The following is a 16013-nucleotide window of genomic DNA, read 5'->3' as shown; positions in this document are numbered from 1 at the left end:
GACCTGGTTTGTGAGAAAGGGACATGTCATCCTTGTCAGTTGGCTGCATTTCAAAGCCAGTAGAGGATGTTGAAAATTGAGCCCATCCTTGTGTTGGCCTTTGGAAGTCAGCTCCTTCATTCCCACAGGCAGAGATGAGGTTATAAATAGCTAATGAAGGTCACTCACAGTCACTGGCCCAGCTGAGCTGCTTTGCCTTACCTGATTTTCTCATGAGATCCTGTTGCAAGAAGCAGCACTTCAATGGCTGATCAGTTAAGAGGACAAGTCCCTGTAAAGGAGAGAGGTGGGTTTTCCTATGTTTGTTGGTTTGCTTTTTTGGTTTTTGTTTTGTTTTGTTTTGTTTATTAATCCCAGAGAGTAATAGCGTTCTGCATCCTAGAATGACAGAATCAATTGGGCTGGAAGACACCTCTAAAGTCATCAAGCCCTGCAGTTAACCCAACTCTGCCAAGGCCACTACTAAACCATGTCCCCAAGTGCCACCCCTACTTTAAATCCCTCCAGGGATGTGATGCCACCACTTTCCTGAACAGCTCCTTCCAATCTCAGACAGCCCATGAAGAAATTTGTTCTGATATTGAATATCTAATTTTCTGATCTATAATTCAGTTTAAACCTCTCCTGGTGCAACTTGGGATGGTTTCTTCTCATCCTATTACTTGTTACTTAGGGGAAGAACCTGACCCCTACCTAGCTACATTCTCCTGTAGAGAGTTTTAGAGAGTGATGAGGTCTCCCCTGAGCCTCCTTTGCTTCCTCAGCTGCTTCTCCCCATATTTGTGCTCCAGGAGAGATTTAGGTTGGATATTAGAAAAAAATTCTTAATGGAAAGGATTGTCAAGCACTGGAACAGGCTGCCCAGGGAAGCAATGGAGTAACCATCCTTGCAAGTGCTCCAAAAAAAGTGGATTTGGTACTTGAGGACGCTGTTTAGCGGTGAACATGCTGGTGGTGCTGGGTTGATGGTTGGATTGAAGGTCTTAAAGACCTTTTCCAACCTTAATGATTCTGTCATTCTAAAACACACTGGATTATAGAGTCCCCAAAAAGAAGGAAGTCTATTATACAGACTTGTTTTATTCCCTGTCAGTCTCTGCAGTTGTGTTCAGTAGATTTTAGTGGATATGGCAGAATAAAAAACAGGAGAGGCTCTGCTTTTCTGGACGGGGTGCTTGTGCCGCCTTCTCTCCTTGACACATAAACACCTACAGGTACAATTCAGCTGATACCTAAATTTTAGTGAATAACCAGTTATCTGCTGGGGATCATGAAATGTAAAGGCTGATCAGCAATAGAAGGTGATTCTATGTTCCCGTACATATGAGAATAACCTGTGAAAGTTTGTCTTTAAAGACTTGGAGTCTTTTTTTGTTTATCTGTGTCTGTGTCCTAGAATGGTTTGGACTGAGAAGGACATTTAAGGATCACTGAGTCCAACCCAGTGACAGGGCAGGGACACCTTCCACTATCCCTGGTTGCTCCAAGCCCCATCCAGCCTGGCCTTGAACACTTCCAGGGATGGGGCAGCCACAGCTTCTCTGGGCAACCTGTGCCAGGGCCTCACCACATTTAGAGTGAAATATTTCTCCCTTGTATCCACTGTAAATCTACTCTCTGTCAGGTGTTCTCAGCCTCCTGCATTTCACTCTTTAATTTAACAACATGTTTTCTGTGCACAGGACTTAGGAAATATATTGTCATACTACAAGGTATCATTCTAGTATTCTTTGTTTGTATACAGTGTGTGTATTTACAATTTCCAAATTTTTTCCTTATTTTAATGGTTTCTAACAGGACAGTGTTTTTTCAATTAATTCTAAGTAAATAAGGATATTGCAAGTTCTGCTTGCTGTGGAATCCTAGGCAGCACTTATCCCTAGTAGATTTTTACCAAATCCCCACATAAATCTTTATTACAGGCAGCCAAATCACTTGCTGAAAAGTATTTCTTGTCCTGCTGAAACCAACTGATTGAAATGTTGTAATATTTGCTCTTATCACGAGCAGATTATTAAATATACTTACTTTGGGAAGTGCTGTTAAGAGTGAGTGGTAGGATATGCTGTGTTGGCACAGCCCAGGGGATGGAGACATTCATTATCAGACTTTCATTGTAGGAATGTGTCAGAGGAGGAAGCAAACAGTCTGTGTCAAACACCATAGGCTGTTACCACAGGACAAGCAATAATACTGAACTTAGGGATTGAAAGCAGAAGTTTATGACAAGAAATATTACTAAATTTAGGGGCTGAAAGCAGAAGTTAAGGTTTGAGAAGTGATACAGATTAGGTGTAGGTTGTGGGTCAAGACTCATTCTGAATTTCCCTCACTTCTAGTGTAGAATTACCTTTAAAAATATGACTGTCAGGTTCAAAACTGTTTGGCTTTTGCATGTGTCTTGATGATGAATAAGGGAGCAGAGAACCTTTTTACAGAGAAATCCCTTCAAAACCTATGGAAAATCCAGGGGTGAATATTGGAGCACGGATCAGAGAAGGAGCAGGGTTCCTTTGGCTCCCTGGTGAGTGACACTGTTTGTCACTCCTGGAGCAGCAGGATCAGCGTTTTAAGTCCCTCATGTGAGAAGCAGAGATGAAAGCTGTTGCCAGGGGTCATGTCAGGGCTTCTGGCAGCTCATCTGTTGTCACCTAACGGGGGCCTCCCTTCCCATGGATCTGGAGCTTATCTGCTCCAAGTCTTGATGCTTGGTCCTCTCTGAAACTCTGAGAAGGCAGCAAGGCTCTGTTTGCTTCTGTTACAAAGGTCCTTTGTAAATATGTCTGTGAAATGTCTGTTACACATAAATTCCAGTTTAGTTCTCTTGAGTAATCAAAAAGGAAGTTTTTAATTAGTTTTCTAAGCTTATTTTGAGTTTATTTGTGTTTTTAAGAATGTTGTGAGGAAATCTCAATTTTAATTCTGCTCAAAAGTCTCTTTTTCTTGCTTTTCAGATATGAATTGAGAATTCGGTATTTGCCAAAAGGATTTCTAAACCAGTTCACTGAGGACAAACCAACTCTAAATTTTTTCTATCAGCAGGTATGTTCTGTTCTTCTGCTCTGTCTTTTGCTGATTTTGCTGAATTTAGAGAACTCTGGGTTTGTTTGTGTGGGTAGCATATTACTGCAGAAACAGAAAAATGGAAAAACTAAAGGTTGCATGTATAAGGCAGAAAGGGCACAAAGCCCATGGCATCTTTCTGCTTGAGAAGTGGTGAGGAATATGTTCCAAAACCAAGGTGATTCTGCAAGTAATAATTGTCCTAACTCAGATAAAATTGACTGTTGTTCCACTGGCTTCTTACAGTTCATTCACACTTGATTAAATTCATGAATTTCTTTATTTTTAAGTGTGAGTGACAATTTCACTACAAACTATCAAATGCTTTTCCCACTCACATTTTTAGGTTATTTTCTTGGGTTTAAAATATCTTCTGGATTTATAAAACTGCATAATAGTCAAAGTTTCTATAAATTAAACATTAAATTCTGATTTTATTCAGGTAAATGGTTTTAATCTGCTTTTACATCAACAAGCTCACAATAAAACCACTTGGGGGTATTTTGAGGGAGTTAGGACTAAAATGGTTACCCTAACTCCAGGAAGCACAATTGTGCACAAATCAATCTTAGGTAAATTTCTTTTAATTTTTTTTTTTAACTGTGTGACGCAATTTTAGTATTGATCTATGATGAAGTTGACTTCTGAAAAGACACTTCTCCTGCAGTGCTTCCTTGGACTTCACATTCTAGTTTAAGTGATTTGTGTGATATGGTGGATTCAGCCTAAAATGTCTGAATTTGGTGAGTTTTTAGTGTAGTACTGCCAGGGGATCTTGTACAACAAAATCATGTTCTCTTTTCCTTTAGCAGCAAGGAACTTAGTTCATACTGGTTTTAAACACAGGAGATTTCTGTTTCCCATGATGAGTTCCAAAATAATTCCCTGAACTTCATCACTTTCCTGTTCAACACCTGGCAAGCCTGCAGTGCCCTCTTATTTCTGCTTCAGGGAAATGCTTCTATAAAGCAAGGAGCTTGAAATGCCAGAGGAATATTTGTTAACTTTTAACTAAATTTGGAGAAATCATTACAAATGGCTCAGAATAGAAGGTTTTGGAAGGTCATTGGGACTGATAGGCAACGCTGACAGCTGCCTGTATCTGACAGTGCCCTGAATCCCAGTGCTGTTATAAAATGAAAATCAGAGGTTCTTGTCTCCTTGCTCTTCACACAGTCCCATTTATTTTCTCTTCCCCTTTCTTTTTCACCTTATACTGAGGTATTTCTGAATCCAGTTCTTTAAAAGTCACTGCTCTTTGTTTTGGGGTGCTCTGAGGTATTTGGGTCTCCGTTGTCATGGAAATCAGGTGCAGAACTTTCCAGAGCTGTCATTCTCTATCCATGATTCTGCTTTGCTCCATAAATTTCACTTGTCCTCTTGGATAAACTAGGACAATAACTTCTGTGTGGTAAAGTGTTAAGGCAGCAGCAGTGACGTATGAAAAGAAGGCAAGAGAACAGTTTAAGCAGTAACACTGCATCATAAACCAGGCCTACAGCAGAGAGGGGGATAAAAAAGCAGGGAAAGATGATTTTTCACATTTAGCTATCTCAGTGTCATTCCTGCAACATTTTAACATCTTTTGCTTAACCACTGCTCTCAGTCAGACGCATCACATTGTGTGTAGGCAAGAACAACAGAATGTACAGAATTCATACATGCATACATAGATGTCCTGAGCTTTCTGCACAGAGGCAACTGTCACAGATAAGGAGTGTAGAACTCAGGTAAAAAATTTTAAAAATCTGACAGAAACAACGGCTCTGTTGTCGAATTGGGTTTTCTCAATGTAAAACTCAAAGACATTGCTGTCTTGTATGTTACAAATGTGTAAAAAAGATTTTTGTGAGGACCAGATGCCTTTGATTTTCTTGACAGGATGAGACTGGGAACCTTTTTGCTAATTTGGTAATATCCAAACACGTTGTTTGTCTTACTAAAAATGTAATTTTAAAGAAAATGTAATTTTAAAAAATGCAACAGATATAAAAGTTCATGGAGAAGGAGAAGAAACATGGTTCCCTCTGTCACCCATGGAATTTGAAATTTTAATGATTTTCTTGAATCTGAGTTGGAAGCCACAGTATTGTTGAAAAAAAAAGTTTAAATCCTCAAGTGATCTTCTGGAAAAGTACAGAGCATTTTGTAAAGATAACAAAATGTTACTTTAATCACTGTCAACAGGCAGGGTTTATTCATGCAGCTCACCCAAAGCACAATTACCAGGCTGTTAAACCAAAGCTGGCACACGTTTGTGCTGCACATGCATGACTGCTCCCATTCACTGCAGGGACTGCTCTGCCCTCTGTAAATCACTGCATTTCAGGCTTCTCAGCTCGGGCTTGATATGTCAAATCACTATTTTCTCCTTGATTCTTGACTGTTTTAAGGATGCTGTGACCTTTCTTTGGTTTTAAATATTCTTCATCTTCAAGAGTCTTGACCAGATCAGGAGCCTGTGCCCAGAAGTGTTTGTGGCTGGACGTGCTGCTCGTTCTGCCATCTGCGGTGGGCGGGAGCTGCTCTTAATTGGGAGTGTAAAGCAGGGCACTTAATGAGACCTTTCATTCTGCAAGCTGTACAGCAAGGGATTAAAATTAGTGTGTGGGAGCAGGGGGAACCACACAACTCGGTAATAACATCAGATTCAGTCCCACTAACGATGCTCTTGTGCTCAGGCTGTGCCTCAGCTTTGAGGCCAGAGATGGGGAGAGGCTGATCTTTAGGTCATTCCCCTTCACTGGAGGACCTGTGTGTTCCAGTCATGTCATTTCACATCCCATTTGAGAGCTCTGATCAACAAACTCATGCTGGAACTGTGCCTTTTTGTTTTGTTGCTGCTCTCTTTGGCAGGTGTCAGAGGTAGTGGGTGACAGAGCTTCAAGGGTGTCCTCTCTTTTTTCAATCTGTGGAGCATTTAGGTGCTGATTCTGCATGGACTGCATTACTCCCTTGGGCCCAACTGCTTACAGTTTCAGCCAAATTAGGCAAATTGGATCCCACCCAGTGCTGTTGGAACTGTGAGGCTGAAATATTCAAAAATCAGGAAAAGCCAGATTTATGGTTGTCTCCACAGTTGGCAGATGCTCACTGCACAGGTTTTATGTGCCAGCCTTCAGTTGTGTCCTGTGGTATTGAATACCCAAATCTGAACCAAAGTGAGCTCTAATCCCACCCACAAAACCTGGAAAGTGTAGTACAGTGAATAAAAATACTGTAAGTTAAGGTTTATCAAGAAGTGGCATTCTCTGTGTGTGTGTATGTGTGTGTGTTCTGTTGACCGTTTTGTAAATCTCTAGTGAAGATACCTAGGTTTTTGTATGATTTATTTACATTTTTCAGAGAAAACAAACATAAAGGTACAAAAGGAGAATTAAAAATTGCAGATTTTGAGTAATGAAATAAGGTTTCACCATTTTCCTGTCCTTTTTGGGAGTAGTTCCAGTTGCTTTAGATAAGTGTTGGTGAAATTCCTAGTGAGTGCCTTCCTTTCCCTGTGTTCCAGTGACATGGCAGTTGGGAAGTAGAAATAAAGGGGACAGGCTCCTCTGTTTTGCCTTAGTAGCTGAGTGAGCAATGAAGCCATAGCTCAAATGAAGATAGAATACAGCTTTTAAAAACATTCATGTAATGAGAATCAGACGTAAGCTACTTGAATTGCCTTCCTTTTGTCGTGGGACAAGAGCCTGCACACATTTATCCTTGAATAACATGTTAGCCTGCAGTAATTGGAGATGGTTTATCCCTTGATGAGAAGGGAGTAAGCATCTGTATGGGGGGTGGGGGCAGCTCTTGGGCATCAGCTGTTCCATTGTTGCTGTCCTTGTGCTCAAACAGAAGACTTTTAAAGTAACTTTTTGGGGTTTTTTTTTTTAGATCCCAGTGAAGAAGAAAAGGTTGTTTTTATCGGTGTTGAATTTTTCTCTGCTGCAGCGTGGAGCTAGCCTGTAAATGTTAATATATATAAAATAAAGGAGACCACAGGACTGAGCTGTTTTGAATTTGTTTTTTAAAATTAACCAAAGTTTGTGTAAGAAGAAATTGCAAGCAGGGGATGATCTTGAAGTTAGGGCAGGTCAGTGATGCCCTGAAAAAAACTGAGCTGAATTCTGTGCCACGAGGGCTCTGTGCCTCACCAGATAAGTACACTGCAGGTTCGTTTTCATAAGAAAACTCTTTTTAAAAAGGAAAGGTAAAAAAAAACCCCAACTTTTTCCTTATTAAAAAAATAAAGGCAAAAACATGCTCAGAAAAAGTGGAGAAAAAGTTTTTGTGACCAGTTGACGCTTTTTTCCTCTGTAGTGTCTGTAAAGATTATGTTCACACTCAAAAGGTATTTCATTAAGTGAAATATCTCCTTATATTGTGGCAGATAAATGCATCATGCAAATTAAATTATTTTTATAACTCTGTTCCTGACATGTAGGAAGTTTTAAGTCCAGGCAATTATTGTAATAACTTAATGATTAAAGTTTTATAAGGCTTAGGTGTGTGAGATGTAATTTGAAATGCAGGCTGGGAATTAGACTCTTTAGCCTAATTAAATAACAACATCTCTTACACCCTAATAAAAATAGGAGACCTAAAGCAAATGACTTTGACAGGAAAAGCTTTGAAGGAAATGAAGGACATCAGGAGAAAAACTGGCCTTGTTCCTGATGTTGGCAGCCTATTTAAAACAAAAAAAAAAAAAAAAAAAAAACTCAACAAAACAAAAAAAAACCACCCCAAACCCAACAGATCTTTCATGGAGAGTTAAAGGCTGAGGCAAAAACTGTGCCCTGCAGGAAGGTGGCAATATAAGAACTGCAGCTGATTAAAAAGATACTAAAAATATATTTTTTGATAAAACTATAAATTAATCTGGATCTCTCCTATCTGCTCTTTACAGCTTAAAAAGACAATTAAAAGTGAGATTTCCTTGACAGGGGTAGATTTCTGAAGTTGCTGATATTCACAGTATCCTATAAAGTATTTTTTCTCTTGTAAAAGTTAATTGACACCCTCCAAACTCTGCTGGCATTCTTGTTTTAGACTCTGCTGTTTGTGTAGTTGTGGAACTGCTTTGGCTGCAAATGTTGTGTGCCCAATGTCTGCTTTCCCTTAGTGCTCTGTGGTGGGAATGTGAAACTTGTGAAACTTCTTATTCCTTAACACCTCCTAAGTGCTCAGCCAAGCTCAGGCCAAAGGGAAGGGCTTGCTTTGATTTAACATTTCCACCTGGCAGCCAGAACAGTGAAAGTCTTCCTTTGTGGGCTTTTCTAAAATAGCTCATATTCAGCCTGATAGATTTCATATTCCAGAGCCAGGTTTCCATGGACTGATGTGTGTAAATGTCTCTTCAGTAGTCTGGAACAAAACGTGACTGCAGTTAGCAGGTTAAATTGTGTATAACAACAATAAAAACCCACAGAAAAGTTGATTTACCTTGATGCTAGGACTCTCCTGATCTGGAAACTCTGTGTTGGAAAGGAGAAGCATAAAAAGAGCTGGGAGCAAGGCTTGTTCAGCAGGTTGAGTTCTGCATGGCTCCCAGGAGTCCAGCCCTACTTTGTGCTGGAGGCAGCCGCGTCTCCTGCAGTGACATCTGGAGCTCAGCCCGCCCGCACAGACGGCTCCATTTTTAGCTGCTCTGCCCCTAACAATGCCTTGTCACAAGTTGGTTTCCCTCCAGCCCATCTCTAATGCCCTTATTATTAACAGAGGAGCTTCCAAAATTAGTTAGAGATGTCAAAGATCAGCCCTAGATAATATAGAGACTGTGACCTTGGGACACGAAGAGGAGGAGCAGCTGAGGGCAGATGGCAGATGAATGTTATCCTGATACTGGATCTGGGCTTTTAACTCCCCTAGATGAGGCCAAAGCCCTAATTTTCCCTAATATTGACTTATCTCCTATAGCAAATTTAATACTATCAGATGGGTAAATAGGGGTGGGAACACATATGTGTTTCCCTCCTGTGTGTATTTTAAAAACTACCATTATGATCATTAAGGTGGTTTCTAAAAATACTGATGACATTAAAAGCAGACATTGGGCTTTTGTACATATGGGACTTCGTTCAGAGCAGATGAGGCACAAATCTTTCAGGGTTAATGCTGCATCAGATTTCTGAGGCTGTAGTAGTGAGGGTTGGGACCCTGTTCTTCAAGCTGATTTTGTAGTGATGAAAATTTGATGTCCTACATAAACGTGGAAAACCAGGATTGAGGAGCAGTTTGATCCTTACAGATATCAGAATTTATACTGGGTGGCTGTTCCACATTAACCCAGTCATGTGTCTGTCCTACAGTGATGCTGTGATGTGTTTAACACTACAAGGAGCAATGCAGCTGAAAGCAGAGAATTGTGCTTTTCCCAAATTATGCATTTCATAGCAGTAGCAGGCAATATCTGAGATCATTCTTTTTGGTGGGATGCACAGAAGAATTGTGTCATGGACTGGGGTGGAATTGTGTGCTGTACCTGCTGCAGGTGCAGAGCAGAGCAATGTTCTTCGTTTTGAATGGGAAATTTTGGGGAAAACAAATGAGTTGTATACTTGGATTTTTGTCCTGGTCACAAAAGTGGTTGCTGAAGATCAGCTTTTCCCATGGATATATTGAGATATTCTGGTCTTTCATTACAGAAGCTGGAACTGGTAAATGGCAGGAGTAATTTCTGTGGGTTTTGGTGGGATGGGTGTCACCAGAAGTGTTGTGTGTTGGTGTAAAACAGGTAAATCCTGGTTGAATTCTGTGGTGGCTGAGGGCAAACTATAACATACAAAACCTAACACCAAATTACTTTCCAGAGTTAGAAACCTGAATGTTTAAAAGCAGGTGCTAGAACACACCTGAGCTGTTAAAAATAAATCCAGAGAAATTACTGAGAATAAATAAATTATTGCATATACAGGACAATTAATGGGCAGGTTGTATTTTTTTAACATAAATTTCACCAACTAAGTGGAAGTACATAATTTCCCAATATATAAAAGCACCAGCTAAAAATAAATGTGTAGAACAAATGTGTAGAAAAAATGATGTATTATAAATCTTTGTTTTCATGCTTCATTAAATGATTGTAATTACTGTTTGTGTTCTATGTACTGAATGGAGAACAGAAGACGTTTTCTTTGTTTGGCTGCTTATCTAAATATCTCCTATGTTGGGATGATTGTTTTTGGGTCTGGTCTTAACTTTTCAGTGGGAACTTAGTCACTGAAGGGTTGTTTAAATGCAGTGTTCAAAGAAGTGCAAATTTGGGAAAAAAATAGAAATAAAAAAGGACAAAGTTGTGTAAGTAGGTCACAGAGATTGAAAGAAAAGCAAGAGAAATAGATTGCTTATTTTTAAACTGTCCTCCTAAAAAATTGGAGTTTATCCTGTGGGAAATTTCTTGGTAACATTAAGCTGGGAAAGCCAGTAGTGGCTAATTATTGGTATTTGCCCTTTATGAGACACCATTTGATAGTACTGTTGCTAATGAATTTCCACAGTATTTATGCTTGAAAATTCAATGTCAAGTTTGATAATTTTATGTAATAATTTATAAGGCTATAAACAAGTTTAAACCAAAAATATCTTTTTAGGACACAGTATCTAATAGCTTTTTTAAAAAATCCCTAAACTGGAAAGCATTTGCCAAGTTCAGAATTATTTTACTGTTGTTCTCAATAAAGAAATCTAAATCCAGCATGGTGTTTTTATGAACTGCTTGTCAGCCTGGGTGAACCTTCTTCTGAAATACTGCAGCTGCATAAAAAACTCGTGTGCAGGAAAATGAAGCAGATGGCTTCTGAAAGTAGCAGCTGGTATAGAAAATACAAGGCCAGTGATAGATTTCTCCTTAAATCATAGCACAGGGCTGTTCTTCAATTTCTCCATCTTCACAAACATGGGCTTTCCTCTGTTTTCAATTTTTATTTTAAATTGTTCCATCTGGGATTGGCTGTCCATTTCTGTAGCTGGGAAACTGCCCATTATTTTCTAGTAAATTTTGAGAAGTTAGAAGTGACAGCATCAATAATTTCCCCATTCAAGTAAAAGAACAAATATTTTATAAGTCTTGACATCATAAATAAAACTGGCCTTATGTTTATGTGCCCATCTTCCATGTGGGAGAAGTCTTTTAGTTCACGTTGTGTTCACCTCCTTTCTTTTGTTGTGATTTAGGAGTATCTTTGAACTTTTAATGTCCAAAATACTGGAGACAGAAAAGAGATTTCTGTTCTGGCTAAAAAAGGAAGAGTGATTAAAAAATTATAATATTGTTAAGAATAAAAAGGTGTTTTAAATAAAGTGAATTGTTGCTGAATATCAGGGCAGTAATAAATCAGGAAATATGGTGTAGGATTGTGTTGGATTTCAAAATCCCTTTTTCTTTGGGTATTACTGCCCTTTCTAAGCATTTATTCACTGATGCTGGGTGATGTGCATTCTGTATGTAGGGGCAATGTGAATTTTGTTTCATTTTTAATTTTATCAGAACATGTGAAAGAGTTCTTTTTCCTGCCTCTGACAGGTGCCTTTATGCTTAGCATTCCTATTTTCCCCACTGCAGCCCTTTTTTTGTACCAGACTTTTGTAGCTGTAGTGGCCAAGAAGTCAACTCCAAATGTGAAGTTTAGGTCACACTTTAATTCTGATTTGCCACCCTGTGAATGAACAAATTTCAGTAGAGTTGCTTCCTCTGACACTGGCACTGCAGTAGCACTTGCCTGGAAGCCTGAAGCAGTTTTTATTTCCATTATTCTATGTTTAATGGAACTTAAATAGACTAATCCTTTCCCCCCAAAGCATGCACCTGCTTGACTGTAAATCTGACTTCAGCTTGTTAGAACATACTAAAAAAAAATCCAAGGGAAAAGGTTCTGAAAATCAGCACAGCAGTTTGCAGCAATAAATTACTTTTGTCTCTTATCCTCCTTTAAACTGTTTTCCAATGTATTTTTCTCAGGGAGTTGAGATAAGCACATTATGTGGGAATACAAAATGAGTAACTCAGTGGAAGCAAATATGTTACAAGCAACATACACCAAAGTGACTCACTTCTGTTAGCATATTTTGGGGTTGGATTGTTACCAAATAAAAAGTATACAGGATTTTAGCAGTGTTACACTTGAATTCTTAATCCTGGTGTCAGTCCAAGTGTTTGCCTTGTTGATCTTTCTGCATTTTCATTGCTGTGACATTGTGACCATAAACTATTAGAGATAAATACAGATTTCATGTCATTTTATCACTGCCAGAGCATCTGGTCTCCAGTATAGGGTGTAAATGATGTAGTGGCACAGAGGTTTAGCAGAAGCACCTTAAAGGCTTTGCTGAGCTTGAGAAAGAGATCAAAGGTTGCTGTTCTGATTTGTTGTTTGGACACTTGGGTTTTTGGGGTGGCTTTTCTAAATCAGATTTGTGTGACAAGTTTGTATTAAACAGTTTTGTCTTACAAACTAGGTGAAATTAAGGTGTATTAAATAGCATCCTACAGGGTTTTGCCTTTGGAAGGATCCCATTCTGAACAATTAAATTGTAGAGAAGATTATGGCAGTGGTGTTTGATCTGCTTGAAAATTGTCTGTGTGTGTTTATACATCTGTATATATAGACAGATGTGTTCTTCAGCTTCTCCAGGTTTTGCACAATTACTCAAATTTCCAAGCTATAGGAGGTGCAGCCAAAGGTCTGCACACACTGCCAGGGAGTGTGACAAGCTCACAGATAACAGGATCTCCAAACCCCACAGGGAAGGCTTCATCCTCTCTCTTAACATACTTCTGAATTTGTAGTCAGCAGAAAAAACCTGATGGGTTTTGTTAGATTTCTAAGAGTTCAGGTTTTGTGCCTTTGTATGTATATAGGCTTTGTGCTCTTGAAGATGGGGCCTTTGTTTGTCTAACCCAGAAAATATTCTCGTTTCTCTCATTTAATTATATTAACAATAATAATAATAATAATAAATGTTATAATTGAGCAAACACAAAAGGCTTCTTGGAAAACTATTCAATTGCCTTGTGACAGTGCATTTAATTACCATTAAATTATCTCTTATGTCTCTTCCACTTAATATTTGCTCAGGCTTTTTCCTTAGGAGGTTTGTGCTGAACCTCCTGTGAAATTCTTATCTCATCTCTGCACAGGCATTAGTTCATGCATTGATCTGATGCCATCTCAAAGAGAATAGTCAAGCAAAATTAAAGGTGATAAGAGAAGTTCTCATTGGTATTCTGGCAGTAGAAATTGAATCTGCTTTTTTTTTCCTTGCTGAAATTGAAAGAAGAATGTGTGCAGGCAGGTTTATGAAAAAAGGGAAGATTCAAGCACCTTTGGCTATCCATAGTAGGACACTGTTAAATCCAGACCACTGGATTCTCACCACAGGTTTCCTAAAGCTTATAATCTTTTATAACTCACAAAGTTTAAACACTGAAACAGGTGTACATAATGTAAAATACTTCTTTTTCCCCTTCCATTTTGTTGGAATGGGGGATGGTATTTTACATTTTCTTAGTCAATATCTGATGTGTGTAGTTGCAGAGTCAAACTGGGAGCATGACTGGAATTTGTGAAAGCTCACAAGGTGCAGGGCAAGAGGAGATAAACCCCAAACTTTAAATATTTGGGTAATGTTGCTTATTTATTTGTGGAATAGGAGGCTAGCAGCGTTTTAAAATCATGTTTGCATCAGACTGGAGATGCTCTTAAACTGTTTAGTTTAACAGATCAAGGACTGGGATCCACAAGGCAAAGAACTGTGAAGATAAATGAATCCACATTTGATCATAATACACTGGGCTTTAAATTATCATTGTTCCTGTGAGTGGAGGTTTGGTGTGTCAGGACTGAAAAATCACTTTGCTACAGCCAGTTCTTCTTGGGGTCTGAATACCTCAAGTAATAGGAGGATAACGGCTTTGAAATGTCCTGGTGATGCAAAATTGTTGAAATGGTTCAAAAAATTGAATCTGTAGTTTTGGGGAAAAAAAATAGTTCAGTGAAATAGAAGTGATCAGTCAGTGGGTACTTGATTTGTGTGGATATAGGACAGGTCAGCCAAGGGATTTTGTGAACAGATTCACTTGGTAGGTGGAGTAGTTTGGGCTGGACATGAAGGTAAATTCTCAGGAAAATACCATGAGAATTTCTGGAATTTGGGTATCCATGTATGATCTGACCCCATGTTCAACACTTTTTTTTCATTTTGAGGTATCCCACATAGACCTGAGGGTGAGGAGGGCTGTGCTGTTGGTCACCACCCACGTGTGTTTGCTGAGGTCATTTATAACAGTTTGTGCAGCCTGAAACTCCATTCCTGATTTACCTGACCTGAGCTCCTGTCTGACAGTTTTAGTGCAGGAGCAGCTCAAAGTCCTTTCTCAGCAATAGAAAACCTGGTGTAATTTATTGCATTTTGCTGTTTATAGGATCACAGAACCATTTAGGCTGTAAAAGACTTGGAATATTAACCACTAACCCAGCACTGCCACCTCCACAGATGAGCCATGTCCCCAAGGGCTGCAGCCACACTTGGAATGGCTCCAGGGATGGTGATTCCACCACTTTCCTGCACAGTTTCCAATCCCACCCTTTCAGTGGAGAAATCATCCTAATATCCAATCTAAATCAAATTATTTAAAATTGTGAGCATAATAAAGAGAATTATGAATTCATATTGTGTATACTATTACTGTGGGAATATAGAATTATTATTTCCATATGTGTGTACAAATAGCACACTACATGATGCTGAAGGGCAATTATTCTCCTGTCTCGTTAGTATTTGTAGGAATTGAATTGAGAAGAGTTAAAAGCTCATTATTTTGTCATATTGATTGCCTGTATGAATTCAAATGTGAGAAGCTTTTTTTCTCATGTTTCAGCTACTGTAATAATTAATTTCTTATTCTTGCGCAGTTTATCATATTTCTTCTTTCATGTCTTTCAATAACAAATTAAAACTTCTCATGCAGCTCAGGTCCAGGACATTTTTAGGGATTTGTCTGTAGTTTGGAGCAGGAGCAGCAGCCACAGTGGTGTGAGGGAATGCTGAGGTGGATGCTCACGTGTTCCAAGGAAAATGCAGAGTGGAGAACACCTCCAGCTGTTGGATCCTCTGCTGTGCTTCCTTACCTCCAATTTATGCATTTCCCAGCAGTAGTTGTTCTTACAACTTGTCATCACTCACCAAACCCACTGGGTGAGGTGTGCTGCATCATCTCCTCTTAGATCCACAAGTCAGTCTCGTGGATTTTTGTGGGATTTCAGGACTTGCTGCAACTTCAGGATCTCAATAGTAACCTGATGTTTTCATAAGAGGAAAACAGGAGCTGTGAAGGAAAAGCTGCTGAGATTTGTTACTGGAGCAAGATTTGCAGAGTGAAGTTCTTGGGAGCTCCTTCTGTTCTCTCTTTCTGCCTGAATTTTTTGTTGTTAGTACAGTGTAAATTTCTTACTCCAGTGTGGTGAAACATTACCTAAAAAATAGGATTCTGCCCAAATCCATGCTGGTAAATAAAACAAGATGAAGATTTGAAGTGTTTCCTACTCTAGATGGTCACCACCCAGTTTCATTCACTCTTTGTTCTTCTTGCTATTTCAGCATTATTTTATGCCAGTGTGCAGTACAGTGTGTATATTCTTCTCTCTTTACTTCTATTTTTATTTTCACTCTAATTCCTAGGCATTTATCAGTTTTACCTGCATGATTAGATCTGTCTAGACAATTAAATCCTGTTGACCAGGATGGTTCAAGAACACAGCCTGGAATGCAGGTGTAACCATCTGCTCAGTCCCTCTGAATTTTGATAATATTTAATAAAACATAAGCAATATTGACATACACAAGAAATTTTTCAATCAAACTAATTGTGGTCAAAATGTGTGTCTTACCAAAGAAATTTGTGGAGAATTGTGTCTGCTCATTTGTGGAGAATCTGAGCACAAATTCTTTTTTCTCTTCCTGGACTG

The 16013-nt window shown here is 39.0% G+C and overlaps 1 protein-coding gene across 10 annotated transcripts in view; it reads left to right on the top strand.

Moving 5' to 3' along the window:
* PTK2 (protein tyrosine kinase 2) overlaps positions 1-16013 on the top strand; it is a 187168-nt gene that overhangs the window by 96999 nt on the left and 74156 nt on the right. For all 10 annotated transcript variants that reach the window (XR_009115110.1, XM_058032494.1, XM_058032473.1 and 7 more), the window contains one exon: positions 2955-3042. Coding sequence is in view for 9 of the 10 variants with exons in the window: in XM_058032494.1 (XP_057888477.1) it covers positions 2955-3042 (88 nt within the window). In the remaining variant the exon portion in view is untranslated. The remainder of the gene's footprint in view (positions 1-2954; positions 3043-16013) is intronic.

The sequence above is a fragment of the Melospiza georgiana genome, chromosome 1 (genome assembly GCF_028018845.1).
Source record: "Melospiza georgiana isolate bMelGeo1 chromosome 1, bMelGeo1.pri, whole genome shotgun sequence".
Lineage (NCBI taxonomy): Eukaryota > Metazoa > Chordata > Aves > Passeriformes > Passerellidae > Melospiza > Melospiza georgiana.
The sequence above is the reverse complement of the archived record's forward strand: the minus strand, read 5'-3'. Positions and strand labels throughout refer to the sequence as shown.